Genomic DNA, 21,749 nt, shown 5'->3' on the forward strand with positions numbered 1-21,749 from the left:
CACTGTGAAATAAATTTATACAGATTTACAAGTTTTCATGTTTACATTTCACTCATACAATGATCGAGTACCCATCCCTCAACCAGTGCCCATTTTCCACCACCAATGGTCCCAGCATCCCTCCCACCACCCTCATCCTGTCCCTTCACTCCTCCCCGCCCCTATGGCAGGGCATTCCCTTTTGCTCTCTCTCTCTCTTTGGGTGTTGTGGTTTGCTATAGAGCTATTATAGACTGAACATGATGCCAACTTTGTTATTTTCTAAGTGAATCTCTTAAAACAGATATTGAGATGTCTTATTGGTAAATTTATTAGTTTATTAATCCAGTATTTTTTAGTGACTCACGATTTCCTGTCCCAGTGGTGGTACTGGAATAACAAGTAAACAAGACAATCTGCTTTCAAGAGGGTCCAGCATTACCCTGACTCAGCACTGCTAGTTCAGTTTGTTCGTGCCCTACTGGGGCATTCAGTCCTCTGGCGTAGCAGAGGGTAAAGGCTTTGCTTACCCAAAGGAGGTCAAGAAAATTGAAACCAGGAATTTGAAGAATGAGTAGAATCTACAGCATTTGATGAGTCAGAGTGGGGGTGGAGAATTATTTGGGATAAAAAGAACAAAATGGACAAAGGCAGAGATGTATGACACACTCAAAGCAGTCCGAGTATAACTGTGATGTAGCAGTACAGGTGCAGGGTTGGGAATGGAAAGTTCTGAGGAATCAGTTAGATAACATTTAGAAGACTGGGAGATATTTAGAAGATGGGAATGGCCTGTTTTTTTGCAGTGTTTCTCAAGATGTGTGGTACTGTCCCTCTGTGGGGTGATAAACAATCCAGAGTAGGTGGTAGTAGTGTCCAGTACAGCTGGGAGAGAGGGGACTTTCTCTGTGTTAGCTTATATAAGGTGGGTTTTCAGAGGTGCGCAGAGTGACTTTCTTTTTCTGAGAAGTGGGAAGTGGAGCAAAATTAAAGTTTGAGAAACTGGTAGTGATGGACCTCAGTTGAGAAATTACTGTTGAAATCCTAATGTTAGATCTGATGCGAGGAGATAATAAGGAGAGTGAGATGGCAACTGAGGGAGTTGGTGGGTGGGTGTTGATATAGCTGGGGGACTTGGTAACACTGAGTTTTCTGGAGTGGAATACTAGGTAGGTTGGCAGCCCAGGGAGAGGATAGAGGAGAGGAAGCTCAGTTTAGTAATGTGAAGTTTGAAGTGCTGATCTTTAATAATTGCTGTTTGGTTAAGCCATAAGGAGAAGAAAAGCAAAAATTGCCGAGGATGTGTTTTTTTTTTTAGTAAGTCCTGATTATATAGTAAGTCCCATTATTCGTTGTTGATAAAATATATGTTACAGTTTTCACACAGTTGTAATGATTTTCAATACATTCCCACTTATTTCTGAAATGAGTCTCACGTGTTTTGCTTCCCACAACTCTTTCTTAGACTGCATTTCTTCATTTTAAAATAATTTCCCCAGTGTCATGGCTTGTCATAATGTTGAAGCATATTTTATCTCTTTCAACCATGTCTAGTCTTTTGACATAGTATCATTCCCTGTTTTTTGTTTGTCCTTGCAAAATATGCCTTCAGATAATTTAGGCATATGTCAAATAGAATTAGACCTATAATTTACCCACAGTGAACCTTATGTTAAAATATGAGTTGGTCTTTATATAGTATTTCATAAATTATGATCAAATATACCAGATTAATTTTTAAACGATCTTGAGTACACAAATGCTAGATGCTGCACTGCATTCTGGCTCCACTGGGACAAAGTGTATTATGCAACACTGTATTATAATCAATTATCAATTCTACTCGTTGCAATTTTATGGAAAGTTTGTTTCTTTTTTAAATTTGTGTTTTGTTTCCTTCATTGACTTTGTAAAATTTTTCCTGTGCTATACTTTGCTCTACTACAACACATGCTAAAAAAAACTTATTTTTGTGCATGTGTCTGAAGAACTCTCTCTTTTGAGAAAAAATATTCACTTCATGCAAGTGTACGAATGATCTTCATACAAATGTAGTGTGATGTACTAACACGCACTGATATTTTCCCTTTTAATAATAGTACATCTCTACTTCAAACATTAAAAATTTGTTCTATTGTAAAAAACTTTCTCATTTTTATGAGCATCTTTTAACATGTTTTGTCCATTTTTTCATATGCAAATAAAATTATTAAAGGAATTATTAGAGGAATTTCAACACCTTTAACAAAAGTATCTTGATGACAGGATCCACAACCTTTTGAATACTCAGACTTTTCTTCAGATGGTTCTCTTCAGAAACAAGGGCCATGCATGAGTGTGAAAAATTATTCTAGCCGATAACCGCATTTTCATAATGCTTAGTTTAAGGCTTTAACTGCCAGTATTCAAATGGCATTTACAATGGTGTGATGTACAACAAGATTGTTTCATCAGCAAAGTGAAATATTCTCTTTACTAACATGTACTGCAGTAATGGAACTTATCTTCTCTGAAAAATAAGATAGATAACATACCTTCATTAAACTCAAACACCAGAGAAGAATTAGTGTTTTGTTTTTTTTTCAATATTAGTCATTAAAAAATAGGGCTGAAGTATTTGGTATACTTAATGAATATATACAAGTAAAATCATAATTATTTTTGACTTCTGAGCACTTGAAGTGTGCCTGATCTAAAATGAGTATTTACTTTTATAAAATGCACGCCAGACTTAGAAGCCTTACAGTGAAAGAAAGGGAAAGAAACTATGTCAATATGTTTCGTATTGATTTCTTGATGAAGTGATAACATTTCAGTCAAATGGATTAATAAATTGTCTAATTAGAAATAAATTTACATATTTTCCTTAGTATGGAGATTAAAATGTTTAATTTACATATTAGACTTATCTCCCACTGAACTGAGTGGCCCATTAGGATGGATATTTTCAAAGAAGCTGAGTATTCGTGAATTAGTGTGATATTTTAGTCTCAACACTTTTACAAAAACATACAAAGGCGGGGTTTTTGTAGTTCAGCTTTCCAAATTACTTACATTAATTAATGGTCTTTTGGTACTAATATATTGTTCTTCTATGTCAGAAGCATTTGGAACCCTTGGATTTTATTTTTATTACACATGTATTAGTTTGGGGGCCCACCCAGCAGCACCCGGGGCTTACTCCTGACTCTGCTCAGGGATCACTCCTGCTGTGCGTTGGGGGTACCAGGATTCATCCCATTTTGGCCTCATACAAAGCAAGTGCCCTACCTCATACACTATCTCACTATTCCTGGAAACCTTAAATTTTAAGAAATGATCCACCACTAGAATTGAAACTTTTTGTATTAGAATATGTGTAACCAATTGAGAGAATAAAACACTGTTAGGAAAATAAACATTTACAAATATGAAAAAAATATTGGACATTAGAGGTTTGCCATGTTGGCAACATAAGGCATGATGAAGAGTAAGAAACTAACAAACGCTTATAAACAGATTGAAAATATGGTAGAAGCTATGTTCATTTTTAACTCTTTGTTTCTGTTTAAACTATAAAAGCATAAAATCAACGTGATAACCATTAACACTTGTTTAATGGTCAGACACTGAAAGATTATTATATGTGACAGTCTTCTAGAGAAATTACAACTTAGAATATAGTTGTCACAATCCCTAGAACCTCATATGATAACCCGAGCATCACTAGAAGTGATTCCTGAGCACAAAGCCAAGAGCAAGCTCTGACTGTAGATTGGTGTGGCACAAAAAAGAGGAGAAAAAAATACACACATATTTATATATATACACACATATGCACATATATATAATAAACTGATTTCTTTTGTTTTCTGTGGTAGAGGTTCTCAGAGGGTAGGGGTTGGCTACTATGAACCAGGAACCAGTTCTTAGATTTTATTATTTATTAAATACTTCATTCATTGTGTGTTTTACGGACTGGAATGATAGTGCAGTGGGTAGGGCGTTCACCTTGCATTTGGCCAACCTGGGTTCGAATTCTCCGCCCCTCTCAGAGAGCCCGACAAGCTACCGAGAGTATCACACCAGCATGGCAGAGCCTGGCAAGCTACCTGTAACGTGTTTAATATGCCAAAAACAGTAACAAAAAGTCTCACAATGGTACCCACTCAAGCAAATCAATGAGCAACAGGATGACAGTGATACAGTGATACAGTGTGTGTTTTACATTGTGTTTAATATTTCCTATATTTTATTTTAAATTTTATACTTTTTTTTTAAGTACAATGTTTCCAGAGCCAACTGCAATAAGATTATCATGTTGTTCACGGATGGAGGAGAAGAGAGAGCCCAGGAGATATTTGCCAAATATAATAAAGACAAAAAAGTGAGTGAAGTTTTATATCTTAATTTTAATGTTAGCAGTGACTTTTTAAAAGGTAATGGAAGAATGGTAACAAGAAAAATTCTAAATACTAGTGAATTGATTGTAAAGTCATACAGATTGTAGAACATCAACCAATGACTGAATTAGAGAATTGTTAATATGGTCTTTTTATATGATTCATATTTATTTTATAACTATTAATAAAATAACTTGGATCGATGTATTCTTTTTGATTCCTAAGCACTAATTATTTTTTGTTAATTTTTGGCTAAAACCGGCAATACTCAAGGACTTTTAGGGCTCAGGGTGACCCATGGCATTTTTCAGGGGATCATGTGATGCCAGGGACTGAATCTAGCCTCCTACATGCCAAGTATGAACTCCAACCAGTTGAGTTATTTGTCTAACCATATGCATAAATTTGTTTAAAGAATTTTATATAAGAAAATGTTACAAGAAATCAAAAATAGCAGTAATATGTTTTTCTTGATATTTTAATTAAATATTTTAATAACGGACTAGAGCGATAGCACAGCAGGTAGGGTGTTTGCCTTGCACGTGGCCAACCCAGGTTTGATTTCTCTGTCCCTTTTGGAGAGCCCAGCAAGCTACAGTATCCTGCCCGCACAGCAGAACCTGGCAAGGTACTCGTGGCATATTCGATATGCCAAAAACTGACAAGTCTCACTGTTAGTGAGACTGCGTGACACCAAATTGAAAAAAAATAAATGGAGATGTTACTGGTGCCTGCTCGAGCAAATCGATGAACAATGGGACAACAGTGCCACAGTGCTATTTTAATAATACTCAAATATCCTATCTACTCATAAAAATGTTCTCAACAGATATTGTTTTGTAGATTTACAGACAAAGCAATTTGCAGTAGTGAATTCATATGAAGAGTAGTCCTTACAATAAAAGATTGAAGACAAATCCTTTTAGGTATAACATTTTTAAAGTATGCTATTTCAGTACACCATTTAGAATGTGAAGATTAGAATATATTTATGTTAATGATTGTTTTTACTACAAAGAAAACATTGTCGAGGGACCTCTTTTGACATTGTTCTAAAATAGTTGAGCCTGCTTATGTCAATCAGTGAAGAATGATGTGGAGAATGCCAATTGTAGCTGTTTTTTCTAACAGCCCTCTGTCTACCTATATCTATATTATGACCATATTTCCACATTTGTTAAGAGAAAAATGATTTTCAACTTAATTTTCTAAATTATGTGGAATCACCCAAAAAAGCAATAAAAAATGTCAGCTGTTTCTTTTGTTTTAAGCATTTCAGCAAGATTTTACACTATTATCCAAGAACATGGAGAAAATCTCCAGAGAATACAATAATTCTGGAGTCAAATCTAATTTGCTTTACTTTTTCTTGAAATTTTCACCAGTTTGAGAAGTGTGACATCCTTATCTTTATCTGTATCATATTCATTTGGGTAATTAAATGAAAATTATTTAGTGGCTGGAGTGATAATACAACGGTTAAAGTAATAGTACAAGGGTTAAGGTGATAGTGCAGGGGTTAAAGTGCTTTTCTTGCATGAGACTGATGCTGGTTTGCTCTCTGGTACCACATTCATTTCATTTTCATTTTTTAAATTTCATTGATAGTATTTTAGGGATGGACTTCTATGCTTTATGACCATCAAGTTTTAGGCCCAGAGAGATAGCACTCGCCATGCACATGGCCAGACTTGGTTGGCTCCTTCCCACCTTTCATGAGCCTCCTGAGTCCTGCCAGGAATAATCTCTGAGCACAGAGTTAGGAGTAAGCGCTGAGCACTAGTGAGCGTGACACCAAACTGGAAAAAAATAAAATGACAGTAGACAACCAATTTTCTAAAGAATCCATAACCTTTGTTAAGCAATTTTAAAAAATGATTACTTGGGTATTTGGCTTCTATTGTGATCATAAGTGCTGCTTTTTGTTTTCTTTTAGAGCCACGCCTGGTGGTATTCAGGGCTTACTAACCTAACTCTGCACTCAGGGATCACTCCTGACAGGGCGTAGGGATTCATATGGGATGTCAGGAATTGAACCCGGGTTGACCACATACAATTCAAGCTCCCTATCTGCTGTATTATCTCCCTGGCAACTAGATAAATATTAGTTTTATGTATAATAATAATTTAAGTGTATGGAAATTAAGATGCCAAATTCTCTGTGATTCCATTTTCAATGATTACAGCAAAGTTTTTCTTACCCATAGAAATGCGTAGATACAATGATGTATATACACATATTTGTACCTAATTTAAGTGGACTTCCTTCTATATTGTTTCTTCAAGAACAAAAGACCATATGGGGCTGGAACAATAGCACAGCGGGTAGGGCATTTGCCTTGCACTCGGCCAACCCAGGTTCGAATCCCAGCATCCCATATGGTCCCCTGAGCACCACCAGGAGTAATTCCTGAGTGCAGAGCCAGGAGTAATCCCTGTGCATTGCCGGATGTGACCCAAAAAAGAAAAAAAAAAAGAACAAAAGACCATATACTAACTTTGGCAAGAGCTAGCTTAAATAAAATGGCATGAGTAAAAATTGAAAAGAAAAAATATGAAGTAAAATATCTAAATATAATTTTTTACTAAAATATTAGCAAATTTACAAAAAATATAAATATTGCAACTGAGTAAGACTTCTGTATTGGAACAAGCTTTGTACACACACACACAGGTATATGCGTACACTTTTTTTTCAGGTGGAATTTAATGTTATCAGTAAAGGTTAGTTTGGGATGACACAGTCAGAAAAGTTAATATAAGAATGAGAAAGAGATCACAGATTTCTGAACTTGGATATTATGAATTACATTTATGGAAACCTTACTGTTTCACATATCTGATGAGCTTTTACATCTAAGCTCAGTGCCTTTCCACATTTTCTAATGTGGAAAAGTTTTGTTAAAAGAAAAAAATCTTTTAGTGTTTGCATGTTGTATTTATTAACAGTGAGAGTAGATTATCATAGATAATCATTTTTAAACTAAGTGTTCTTTTGCAAATATATGTATTCTGTCAAGACACTTATATAGCTGATTGCTTATGCCAAGGACATGTGTATACATATTATATGCACATGTATGTACTGAAATGATGTGTGTAGATATTTTTCACCACCTTTCTATATGATTTAAAGTGCTTAGGGATGAATTAAGAAAATTTTCACAACTTCCCACTATTCCAGAATTTCCTTCCATAAGCCCCCACCCTATTTGAGATATTTGCAGCACATAAATGTTCAAATGGAAGGTAATTTTCTATCTCTTGCATATAACAATGTGTGTGACAAACTTGTTTCATATCTGAAAAATTAACATTAACTTATAACAAATTTATCAACTCAAAATTTTACTAGCCTTTCAAATAGCCAATGAGTGAAAATGAAATTTGGTTTTTATAAAACAAAAACATTAAATACTCTTTAAAATTTTATATTTTATGTAACTATTTTTTAATGTTTTTAATTTAAAAAGTTAAAGTTATAGCTTAAAACATCCAAGTTGCTATCATAAAATTGTAAGAGTTTTAGCCAAAAAAATTTAAAAGCTATTTTTAGAATCCTGCATTTCAACCAAGTCTCTTGTTTGGCATCAATGTGGCTACAGTTAATGTGGCATTCTTTACACCCATTTTTCTTACTCATGATTCCAGAAATCATTCATAATAACATCACTGATAGGTGTGATTCAGGGCATCTAGAGAGCCGATGAATGAGGCAGCAAATATCCAGCTCCATTTATTGAGACCAAAAGGTTTGAGAGTTAGAATGAAATGTTTGAATTCTTTTGCAAAATGTATTACTCCTGGGACTTAATCTACCTGATTAGAGATAGGTACAGCTTTAAAACAAAATCCATGTTAGTCTCCTCACACAGCTGTTCCAAATTAAAATGCATTCACTTTCTAATCTTTACCTGCAGCAATGCCATTCCTTAGGGCTCCCCCATGTGTACAAGACTTCCTTAAAAATGGTGCCAAAACTAAAATGAAATCTATCAGAGAGCCCAAAGAAATGAATAAAGGAAAGTAAAACCAGACACAGAGTTGAAAGATAATTTCCAGGCCTCACAAAAATTAAAGATGCTTGATTTTCTGTAAAATAGCAAAGAGATTGGTCAGCAATATACATTTAATGTTGTCTAGCTGGCTAGAAATTAGATGTCTGATCCTTAGCTTAACTCTCTGAAGTAATCCAGAATGAAAAGACATTCAAAGTTCCTAAAATGAAAATAGTCTCTGAATGAGAAGACCAAATTTAAAATAATAAAGACATGATAGATGTGGAATGATGCTCAGAGAGGAAAAAAGCTAAAACTGCAATCACCAAACAACAGTGGCTTTGTTGTAATTCTTTAGAATCATTGGCAGATTATTTTCTATGTTTCTGAGAAACCCAAAGTACAGAGATTATATAATATATACCCTCCCAAATATTTAAACCTGCTTACAAGTAGCTAAGTCTGTGTATGTGTTGTAGTAAGAGTACAGGTTGTCAGTTTTTTCAGCTGATGATACGGAAAATATACTTGGATAGTCATTAATTTCCATTTTCTCTGTCTGGTTTCTCTGTCAGCCAGTTCTTTCTAAACAAAATTCAGTGTTCAAACATTAGAAAATAAATATATTTATGACTTATAAAATGTTTGATAATAATAAATGCACTACATCTAAATATTTTTTTCAAAAAGTGGCACTTTCAGCAGTTTCTAAAATATTTTTAGTTTTAGGAACTATACCTCTAGTTATAGAAATAAAACATACTCTGAAATATAACTGAAAATAGTCAAAAATCACTGTAGCATTGGCCTTGTCAATAGAGAGATTATGAACTTAAATGTTATGTTTAATGGCAATTTTATTTTTAATAAGAATAAAATTAATGTTAACACTATAAAGAATAAAATTTAAAAGTTGACAACATTCCTTAAGTTAAGAAAAGGTCTAACCAGATAAAGGGCCTTCAGGTTTGAGTAATATTACCTCCATATATGTTACAGGTTTCTTAATATATAAAATAACTCTAATACAAAACAGTTTTAAAAAGGAGTTAAATATTTACACTTGGTGGAAAGTATAGAACAGATTATAAACCTTAGAGTGTAGAAATGCACTTGAAATATTTAAAATAGAATTATAACACCTGGGATTGCCTATTATTTGTACAAAAGTAATATAAAGAGCCCCCTATTGCACTGTGTGCTAAGACTACCACCTTCTCAGATTAGATCTCTCCTTATAGTATATCCATGTGGAATATGGCATCTCTTTCACTTCCTCTTTTTAGAGGATTCCCATGTATCTCCTTTAAAATTTTAGGAACAATACTTCTTTCCCTCTATTTTCTTTCTCTCCAATTTCTATTTATTTTAAGTATGGTTTTGTTTACTTTTCATCTTAAAAGTCTATTTCATGAAGTAGGAATTGTGTTCATTTCTAAAGCCACAAGTAATTGACTATGTTGGAAAAATCAGTAAATATTCAATAAATATGCTCCTAAAATGAACAACTGTGAAACATCATTATTGTTCAAAAAAATCTCTGTAGCTTCTTTTTCTAAAAATAAATATATTTCTAACAATAACTTTGTTTTAAATTGGAATATAGAAGGCTGGGGAGATAGTACAGTGGTTAAGGCACTTGCTATGCACACAGTTGGTCCAGGATTGAACCTCAGCACCACATATTGTATTCCGAGCTCCCCCATAAGTCATCCCAGAACAAACAATCAAGAAACCAAGAGTAAGCACTGAGAACTGGGTGCTGCCAAAAAACCCAAATAAACAAAAAATGAATTTGAATATAAAATAAAACTTCTATTTTTCTCTTGCGTGTCACTTTTGTTTTGAGACACACCCAGTGATGCTCAGGAGTTTCTCCTGACTCTGTGTTCAGGGATCATTCTTGGTGGTGCTTGAGGGACCATATGAGATGCCAAGGATCAAACCCAGGTTGGCCATGTGTAAGGCAAGTGCCCTACCTGTTATACCATCTCTCCAGCCCTTCATATGTCACTTTTTAAGCAGAAGGGCTTGACTTTAAGTTTGAAAATAGTATCAGGGGCCAGCAAAGTAGTACAGCAGTTAAACCTTTGCCATGTGCAAGCCTGACCCAGGTTTAATCCCCGGCACCACCACATGTAGTCTGGGAATAATACTTAGGGATTATACAGTAATAGAGAGCCAGGAGTAAACCCTAAGCATCGGCAGATGTAGTCTCCCCAAAAAACTGTAAAATATTGTACTGGTGGCATCTTTCTATTTACCTTAGTGAGACCATGGCATATTATTTTACAGATAAATATGCATGGGAAAGTGATCATCTTGTTGTAAGTGAAGTATTTGTCCAAAAAGAAATTCTAAAATAGATTAGCATATAGCTTATTATCTAACCTCCGGTTAACAATAGTCTTTACATATATATAAATTACTTGGAAGTGCAGTGTAATCATACCTTACTCCTTCTATACCAGATACTATATACATGCTTGCAGAGGGAAGAAGAGCTTAAAATTACTTCTTAAAATCGGATAATGTCGGGATGATTCATTACAAATGTAAAATAATTTTTAAATTCTAGGGTCAGAGAAATAGCTCAGGGTTTTGGGCATTTACACTGCATGCAGCCAATGTCACTTCAATTGCAGCACATAATATGATCTCTGGAGAATCACCAGGGGTAAATCCTAGATGAAGAGCCAGGAGTAAACCCTGAAAACTTTTCAGTGTGTCCCTATGCCCTTATTCCTCCCTAATTAACATATCAATATAATCCTGAAGTTTGTGTTTACATTATAAAAAGAACCTGTATGTAAGAAATGTGAGGGGGGGAAAGCTATCAGTTTGGAACATGGCTTCAAAACCTAGTTTACTACTGAAAAAAAAAAAGGTTCATGTTGTTTGCTTAAAATTCAAGTAATTGATTAAATTCTTGCCTTTGTTACACTCTAAGAGGCTCATATATATAGCTCATATCGACACAATGGAATTTAGAAAAAAGCTTGATCCCTTGAGCACAAGTTTATTGCTAAATGTCATAAAACAAGTCATAGTTACTATTCTAGATGAGTGTTAATTTCAGTCATTTTTAAAAATTAGACTTAAAAAGCTATTGTTCTGCTAATGGAAGATAGACCCCATTGAATTCAGGTATTTTAACTATAAAATATCCAATCCTTATCACTGTTCCTGTTGTTATAGCTAATATTTTTTGAGCTCACAATTTTTCACATAATACAAAAAACTTTAAAAAGTGTCTTATCACTTACAACTGAAATAATCATATAATAAAAAATATTTTGTACTGCCACCATCATTGTCCCTCTTGTGGAAAAAAGAGAGAACAAATATGAGAAGCAATTTGTGAAAAGTCATATGGCTACTAAGTGATGTAGTCAAGAACATTACCTACTGTCTACATTTCATAACCCCCTGTGAATTGTGCCTGGGCAGTTCCAGACATTGTTTGCCCACCCAGGAGACTTTCTCAAGGCAGACAGCAAGATGTTACCACCAAGGAACATATTCCTCATAGCCCTTAACACACTAAAATGAATTAAATTAAACCATAAAAACTTTGCAGGCTGCAAGTGCCTTTCCGATCATCAGACGTTATAAAGTAAATTAAGTGAGAGGGGTAAACGTGGACATTTTTATTTCATAACGCTATAAAACTAGAACTGTAGGTTTTGTAAACAATTGGAATGTTGGTGTATTTATGAAGTACAGAGACCACTATAGAATTTTCTCCTAAAATATTCCGTCTAATCTTGTATTTTTGTAGGCTTAGTTCCAAAATTTTAGTATACATAGTAAATTAATAAAACCCATTTTAGTCATCATTTTTTTTCTACATGTTTCGATAGCAACTTTTTATTTTAGTTTTATTGGCTTTCTGGCTTCATGGGCTAATTTCCATTAATCCTTGGAGATTTGCCTATTGCAAATTAAACTTGAACTCTGGGTAACTGATAATTGTTGAGGTGACAGTTTCCAGTAACCGGGTTCTGCTGGGAAAGAAGAAATTCCTATGACTTTTTAAAATAGGATGACCCTGTGGCTTTGGAAAAATTCTTAATTGAAGACAAGAATTTTAGTCTTCAACAAACAAAACAGAATAAAGATTAGATGAAATCCAGAACTTTAGTATATAGTTATAATAAATGCTGAATTTTAAGAAACCAGTAAAGTAAAACATTTTAAATAATCAGATTTGATGTTTATTACAACATTTTTTGATCAAGTATGGCGGATTGGCACATAATTCTAAATTACTAAAATTATAGTATTCTGTTCAAAACAAAAAATGATTTTGAAATAACTGAAATCAAAATTAGATTTATATCTGCAAATTGTGATTTTTAAAATTTTTAATCATATGAAATATTCTCTCAAATCATCATTGCCTTTAATGGATATGCTTATATAGTTAAGCATAGGTTAAGAACTATGAGTTTTTATTTATTCTTAGGAATAATGCAGTATATAGACAGTATAAGTATTAAATATCCTTTTATTTTTGCCTGAAACAGTTTGCCCAACTCCCCTAAGTGAACCTAACATAAAATAAAAGATGAAGACTTTATCATCATAGAAGTGTAAAGAAACTATTCAAATAACCAAGTACAATATGACTACCAGTCCAGTTTATTTCTGCTTTATTTTAATGTGCTTACTTATATTAGGAAACACCAAAATTAGTCTTGACAACCCATTGCAAGCATTTGAGACCACTAATTTTTTCTGTTTTTGTTCACTTTTTTTTTTCACTTAACAAGTGCTCATTCACATTTATGTATGAAGAATTGCAAAACAATGCAATAAATTATACTGGCAGTCTTTAAACTACTAAAGTCAGCTCAAAAAGGAATAAAAAAAATTAAATTTTTCAGTACTGTCCTTGCACATTATTTTTGTTAAAAACTTGGACTCTAGCATTATGTAAGATGTTTTCAGAGGCATCTGTAGACTGCGTTGATCTCATATGTGGCTCTCACAAAATGGACATCTTGAAACATGGGTCTTTTAGAAATCTTACAAATAAGTTGTGATACATTTAGTAAAATTTAAAGAAATATTTCACCTAAAATAGATGTTTTCCTATATATATATATACATATTGCTACATGAATCAAGCATTGTGATTATTATTATTCTGTTATGCCCCTCTCGGAAAGCCCGGCAAGCTACCGAAAGCATCACGCCCTCACGGCAGATCCTGGCAAGCTACCCATGGCGTATTCAATATGCCAAAAATAGTAACAAGTCTTACAATGGAGCCCTTACTGGTGCCTGCTTGAGCAAATCGATGAGCAATGGGATGACAGTGACAGTTTATTCTGTTACATATGCGTAAAGGAATATTTCCTCCACAAAAGTTGGCTTTGAAGATATGGTCTAAAGCAATTTGCTTAATTTAAAAGAAAAAAATTAATTTGCTTACTTTGCACTTAAGATGATATATACATCTTATGTGATTATACATCAAGTATTACAAGCTGTTTTATATGCTATGTTATTTAAAGCCATACAGATAAACTTTTAAGAATAGAATTCTAAAGTTATGTATTGATGAGAATATGATTTACAATGACTTGTAAATTGTGTATTTCAAGGAATCACTTGATTTTTCTTTTCCTCCAAATTATAGATTAGCGAGAATTGTGATTTTTTCAAGTAGAGGAAACCTAATTTCAAGAATAGGTTTTAGGGGTGATTAACAATCATTTTTGGGTTTAAATCTCTGAACTTTGTAGTTAGTTCATTAACTATTCCACAGGGTGGCAGTAATATAGTACAAAATAAGTGAAAACAATATGCACTTTGACATTTGTGTGTAATAACAATATTCTAAATTCAACTAAATTATTATGATTATGTATCAAATATATATCATACGCCTATAAAATTAATGAGTGTAAAACTTATTTTAATTAATTAAAATGTGAAAACAAGAGCAGAATTCAGGACTGATTTGCTATATTGGATCTAACTAATTTTATACTGAATTTTTCATTGTCACATTTTTTATTTTTCATTTAGTAATATTTAAAAATTTTGAAATTATTTGAATTATATTTATCTGAACAAATGTGAATTTATAAAATGTCAGAAAATGCTGATAATCTGTAAAATTGCTAAATATATACATGCATGTGTTTTTATATGTGTGCATGTGTATTTGTATACATAAACGTGTTCTCAAAAGAAAAATAATCATTTGAAATAATATTTGAAATATTTTATAAATACTGTAATGCGTAGGCAGTTGCAGAAAATTTTATATGGGAGATTGCATATAATTGTAATTTTAAAATTTTAATAAACATTGAAAGGAAAACTTGAGGGAAGAGTTTTTAAAAGTATCTACAACAAAAGAAAATAAATACTGAGAAAAAGGATACAAAATACACATTTGTAAATGAAAAAATATTTAATCAGTGCAGCTTATGTTCAAGTGGTTGAACACCTATTTTGAAAATGAACAAGGAAAGAGACCAAGGTTTGGTGTTTAGGATTTTATAAAATTAGAATTAACTTAAACTTTAAGATACACTTCAACAAATACCCCTGATCCTGAATTCCTTAATTTAGACAATCTTTTAGGGTTCCATATAGAGAAAACTGTGCAAATTAGTTGAAACTTGTAGTACAAAAAATAAATCAACAAACTTGTTTTACTAGTAGATTTGTTGGTTGAGTTAACTGTTTATTTGGACTATTTGATGAATAGCATCAATCAAAATAATCACCCAGTGTGTCTTTTATGTTTGTAAAAATGCTTGCCCTTACAAAGATATGACTATAATTCATTTCATTTTATTCATTTATTTTTACTGAAAATTTTTCACTGAAAATAATTTCCTAGAGCACTGTTGTAGTATGAGGAAAAACTAGACAAAGCAGTGCTTTAAAGTGAAATTCTGTGGAATTCTTTCAAATGTGAATTATTAAGGAGAAATTACCCAGTACTTCCACTGCATTTGGGTTTTACCTTTGTTCTGAATCCATTTGACCATTGTTTAAGATATGGCAATTAAATAGAATTTTAAGGCTTGGTTAACATACCTTTTAATTTTTTTTTTCCATTGTAGGTGTAAGCTCAACTATGTAAGTAGTAATATAACAGTGAAATATACAGATAGCCCTCTAAATGTCCCAACTGTAAAACTAAAGAAAATAAGACTTTTCATTTTGAGAGGGTGAAAAAATAGAATGAATTTCCATCTCTTAACATTTACCTGGAGCCAGTCATTTGTACTTAAAATCGGGTGATTAAAACTCAGATGGTTCTACCAAATGCTTCCTACTTAACTGGTGAAGGCAAACCTGGACGACTTAAGGGTAGTTCACATAAAACTTTACAAGTGAAACAGCAACATCCTCAATGTACATATTGGGGCCAGAATTGTTATGATGTGATCTCTGTGTGGTCAAGACCAGTAAAAGAACAGAGAACAGATGTCAAATCTCTTTTGAGGTTTGTGCTCTGAAATCATGTACAAAAGTTGAAACAGACGAAACAATTAGAAAATGTCAATTCAAACAGACAATCGACATGAATTAGGGAAAAGCTTGTAACATAGTTCAAAGCCAGAACATGAATTCATGGCAAAGAGATTTTTCTTTATGTTTATCTTTAGAAAAACTAAAATGTTCAACTTTTAAACTTGGTTTACTTGGCTATTTTTGGATGAAATATGTGTTGGTTTTATTGAAGTTGTTGTTAGCGTTGAATGTATCCTCTATGTTTTAAACTACTATTAAATATTTAGATGATCTCACTTGACTTATTAAATATTTGCATATCTTAAAGGATGATAGTTAATACTAGGATCCTCTTAATCTTTAGTTTGAATGTATAACAATAATGCTAGTCTTCTTTTATACAAGTAAAAAATAGAGCTAGCATAATCACTTGTGCACTCCCAAAATACTTGCTAAATTCAAAATAAACTTTGAGAAAGTAGTGAAGCCATTGTTAAGTTTAACTGCACCAAAGAATTAAAAATTAATTGATTGTGTATATTATTGATACATTATTCATAACCAAATACCTTGTGAAACTTTTTTTCTGCAAAGCCTACATATGTGCAGTATTTTAAAGTAGGTGTTTGAGAATCCACCAGAGATTCTCGCAAGACCTATTGCTTTTCCAGTGCTGTTCCAACTGGTAATGCCGGATTGATTATTTGATGTGACACTTAGATCAGCATTGCCAGGTTTGAGGGAAGGGGTCACTGCTCAAAGACTGCCTGGGCTACACTTAGTAGTTCTAGGTGGGCGGCATGTGCTGGACATTAAACCCAGGTTCTGGAACATGCACTTTCACTGGAACTATCTTCATGGTCATGGGTAGTATGTTCTTAATAAAATGAAACAGGTGATGTTGGATATGACCTGGAAAATGCTGTATCTACTCATGAAAATTTAGTCATTTTGCTACACCCTGGGAAGGTACCATGCCCTTTTTTTTTCTTACATGACTGGGACTCAGCCAGCAGTGCTCAGGACTTATTTTTTGCTCTACACTCAGGGATAACTAGGCAGGGTTCAGGGGATCACAAGAGATGCCAGGAATCAGACCCGGGCTGATGTGCAAGATAAGTGTCCTACCCACTGTAGTATCTCTCTAGAATCACAATCACTACCTTTTATTTAGTAACTGAAGTGTATATTTTGAGTAGGTTATACATTTCTTCCCATGCTTTTCTGAATGCTTTACTTGCCTCATTTTTCTTGTCACAGAAACCAATTAAAAGATACTTTAATGTATATTTTATTTGAGCTTTTGGGTTTGTCATTTAGTTCCATGTTTGCAGCCTAATAGGCACCTGTTTTTTTTTTTCAATTCTCCAGGTACGGGTATTTACATTTTCAGTTGGTCAACATAATTATGACAGAGGGCCTATTCAGTGGATGGCATGTGAAAATAAAGGTAACAATGATTTTTCTTAACTACTTCTTAGAAAAGAAAAATTTAGAGTCCTTCATTTTACTTTTGAGAATAATAGTAAAATCAAAACATGAATAAGATGCTGAGTTTTCTAAAGAGAAAACACAAGTTTTGACATTAGTCGTACAGTATATAAATATTTGGACACCCAGCCATTGCATGTTTGTGATGGAATATAATTTAATGGATGATACTAAATTATAGTATCAAATATAGCATTACTTTATAAAAAGAATGAGGCATATATGAATTTTATAAAACTAAGCAAATATGATATGTATGTAATTTTCCTCTAAATGATTATTTAAATATCTTTATTTAAAATATACATAGATCCCTAGGTAATTCATATTTTGTGCACTAATACCATATTTTCTCTATAGTCAGAAATAGATGTTTTAAAATTTTTTTGAAAATTATATTTAGGTAATATTTTATATAAGAGAATAAATTATCAGATTCTCATCATTATGCATTTTTAATATTCCTCCAATAAAAATTTTAATGATACTAGTTTCCCTACTGTTTTATAGACATTTATCTTATACTGTCTAAAGATGTACCAAAATTTCTCAATTGTGTATGTATTTTTCAGGTTATTACTATGAAATTCCTTCCATTGGAGCAATAAGAATCAATACTCAGGTATGGTTAATTTAAGCTTATAACTTTAAATAATTAGTTGTTTTCGACTTTAAATATACTAAACATGGAAAAGTAGGTGAAAATTTAAAAATGTGATACATAGTATAACTCTGTAACAAAATTGTATCATGATAATGTATTGATTATTATTTCAGTAATATTTCAAGTGTTTTCAATTTTTTGAAATCTACAAAACTTATACAAAAAAATGAGAAAAATAGGGCGTTTGCCTTGCACACGTCAAACCAGGTTTGATTCCTCTATCCCGCTCGGAGAGCCCGGCAAGCTACCAAGAGTATCCTGCCCACACAGCAGAGCCTGGCAAGCTCCCCATGGCATATTCGATATGCCAAAAACAGTAACAACAAGTTTCACAATGAGACATGACTGGTGCCTGCTCAAGCAAATCTATGAGCAATGGGATGACAGTGACAGGTGTTAAAAAAAAAACTCATAGAAAATAAAATAAAATTAAGATAATATCATCTCAAGTGATTTAGCATAAACTTGTTTTAAAGGCTAGAGAGATAGTGTAAGAGTTAAGGTGTTTGCCTTACAGTCAGCTAAACCCTGTTTAATTTAATTTAATCCTAGCAATACAAGGACACTAGAGCAATTCACGAAGTAGATCTCAGTCTAAGCCAAGCCGGGGGTAGCTCCTGAGCATCACCCAATGGGGTCCCAAACCCTCCTCTCCATAAAACTAATGAAAAACTGTTTTCTTGCCAATTATTAAAATTTGTTCATCAAGTCATAGATAACATAAAAAATTCAACAATAAATTATATAGGACCCTAACCACCATTTAGATATCCTGTATAGATCTACATACCTGTTTAAAATAAACTGGAGATGATTTTTCTATAAATTTTTACTCGAAAACTTTGCTCTTAAATAACTTTGTAGATTAAAGCAATTAAATCCATTTAAATTTATTATTTTTAAAAAATCATAAATTACAGTTTCATATCATTACTCAATTTTAAGCAACAGGCTCAACAAAAGAGACTAAGTCAACATTTGGCATAACTATTATGGCGTTTGTGGAAATGAATACTGAATATGTTGAAATGAAACAGCAGCTGTATTTGAGTCTGATGTCTAGAATTGGCACAGTATTTCATTTATTTTTTGATATGTTTAAATGTGCTTTTGAATTTCAGCCAAAAATCTGTGATATGAGAGAAAGTATGTAGCTGCTTTATTATTTTAATTCTGTACAATTCCATCCAGTAAATCACAGAACCTTACATAGTTAAGATTAACAGAAAACAATTCACAAGGAACGTATTTCACTTATCATTGGCTGTACCTCAGTAAGTGAATGTTTTGGTTGTTACTAGGGAAAAAAAGCTGAATAGATATATTGTATAAATAATACAAGTCAAGTAATATGGATTCAAAGTATGTGGACATAACAGTTATGGAATATCAAAAAGTGAAATCAAGGGATCATATATTTAGCTCTCAAAAATTTATATTCCATATTCATTCCAGTGCTAGATTATTCATATGGATATATTTTTCTTTAACATAGCATTGCTGATTTCAGCCACTTTTAATTTTTAATAAACAGGAATACTTGGATGTTCTGGGAAGACCAATGGTTTTAGCAGGAGAAAAAGCTAAGCAAGTACAATGGACAAATGTATATTTGGATGCATTGGTAAGTGGTGGCCATTCAACTGAAGACTGTCATCATAAAAGCACACAACTCACTTCAAGATTCTTCCTACATTTCTTTTATTTAAAAAAAAAACCTTGTATCACAATCTTTTCATGATACTTTAGATAACTGTCATAAAAACCTAATTCATGTGTAGAAGAAAACCACAAATGTAAACTGTTATTTATTTTTATTTATTAATCCAGTGAAAATAAGAAAATAAGACAACCCCAGAAATATATGAGAGAAATTAATTAAGCTGATCAAGTCTGATATAAAGTAAAAAACTTTTTAAACTATTGAATTTTCATTTGTACAGTTTTAATATAGGTATTCTCTAATATTTCACAGTAGTATTTTCAATTGAGGGTGATATTTGCCCCACAGAGCTATTTTAAAATAACCTATGGATATATTTTATTGTTATCACTGTAGTGGGGAGAGCTAGCTACTAACATATATAATGTACAAAAAACGTGAGTGGGGCTAAGTGTTTCCAATGCAGCATCCTATCCCCAAATATATAACAAAATACTCAATAGAAATAAAGTAGATAAATCTTGTTTAATATAATTTTTCCTTTGGGGATATGAAAGTCATAGAGAATATCATGCTTAAGAACTATTTATATGCTTAATCTCAATTAGAAGACTTCTTAATGATTTTACTAATGTAATATAAATAATCAAAATACTAAGTCCTGGAAAGTGTAGGGTTGAATAACCCTTTTCCCTACTTGGAGTTCAGTTATATACTGATAATACTTTTCTAAATTCAGTGATGAACCCAAAGGGCAAAATGCAATCCATTTAGAAATACTTATCATTTGGTTCTTGTAAAGTAAACACATACAGGAAGTTAGTAGAAAAATAGACACTATTAGCAATAGTCTTGCATGCTAAGAAGATTAAATGAAGCTTGCTTACCTCAAGCCCTAGCTAGAATTACTGTCCAGTGTGCCTTCTTGACATCACATATTTATTCAGGGTCACATGGTCATCTGAAGTTGTGGTCAAAATGTTTCTCTTTTCCAAATCCATCACAGAACAGAGTATGATAGGAATAGTCAATAATTATGCCTTGTATTTTCTGTGACCAGAAGTTCATTAACCAGCATGCCTGCCTTATGGTAAGGTTCTTACTGATAGCAAAAATAACAGTAGGGAGAAATTTTGTTTCTAAATATTCTGTTCTTTAATATGAAACTAAACATTAATTTATTTTTAAAATAGATACATGAAAGGGTGTTCACTGGATGTGTAGAACATTTCAATGAAAAGATCTTCACCTTACAAATTTATAATCTCTTCATATAGAACATTCAAAATCAAGTGAATAATGACGTTAAAAATGTAAAGGCAAACATACTCCAAGTCAAAATGTAGTAAACAGAGTGAGGAAAAAAAGAAGAGCTCTAAGAATTTGTAAGAAACCTTTTATTTGGGTAGAATAGGATGAGGTTAAAAAGATTGAAATCTTACCTGAATATATAAATTCCGATAGTCCTCCTACAATTGATGATAAATAAGATCACACAATGGAGGTGAATTATAAAAATTGGAGCAGAGCTTGGTATATTGAAATAATTTTACCTCAGTCACTTTCCAGATAGGGGAAAAGAAGAAGATAGACAGTATAATGAATAATTACTATTTATAGAAAAATTGAGGTTCTTTGTATAAAAAGAGAGACATGAAAAGAATTAAGTTTAAGTAGAGTTTAAGATATATTCCAAGAGAGCAGTAAATTGTACCATTTGTATTCTCTAATTGAGTAATAGTTTACTTGTAATTTGGGAGGGGGTTATTTTGAGGGGCTATCTTTTAAATATAGGAGAAAGTTAAAGATGCACACTAAATGGCTCATTCATGATTGCATTTAATATTTTCAAAGTCTATTCTCATCTTAAGGTACATATACCCATGTATGGACTAAATCATGATACCCTCTATTAGTGCAAAGTGAGGTTTCATCAAAAAGGTCACCTATAAAAGTACCTTTTATTACACCACTCTAACATTTTTAAAATATGCACGTTTCTCACAATTCAATAAAATGAATTTTTTAAAACTTATTTATAGAATACTATTTTTGGAAATTCAGCACTATGGCTACTAACATATTTT

General features: G+C 32.6%; 1 protein-coding gene across 2 annotated transcripts in view; it reads left to right on the top strand.

Annotated features, from left to right (window-relative positions):
- Positions 1-21,749, top strand: part of CACNA2D1 (calcium voltage-gated channel auxiliary subunit alpha2delta 1) — a 459,233-nt gene that overhangs the window by 372,167 nt on the left and 65,317 nt on the right. For both annotated transcript variants that reach the window (XM_055124139.1, XM_055124138.1), the window contains exons 12-15: positions 4,241-4,345; positions 17,216-17,294; positions 17,908-17,957; positions 19,534-19,623. In XM_055124139.1, coding sequence (XP_054980114.1) covers positions 4,241-4,345; positions 17,216-17,294; positions 17,908-17,957; positions 19,534-19,623 — 324 coding nt within the window. The remainder of the gene's footprint in view (positions 1-4,240; positions 4,346-17,215; positions 17,295-17,907; positions 17,958-19,533; positions 19,624-21,749) is intronic.

The sequence above is a fragment of the Sorex araneus genome, chromosome 1 (genome assembly GCF_027595985.1).
Source record: "Sorex araneus isolate mSorAra2 chromosome 1, mSorAra2.pri, whole genome shotgun sequence".
Lineage (NCBI taxonomy): Eukaryota > Metazoa > Chordata > Mammalia > Eulipotyphla > Soricidae > Sorex > Sorex araneus.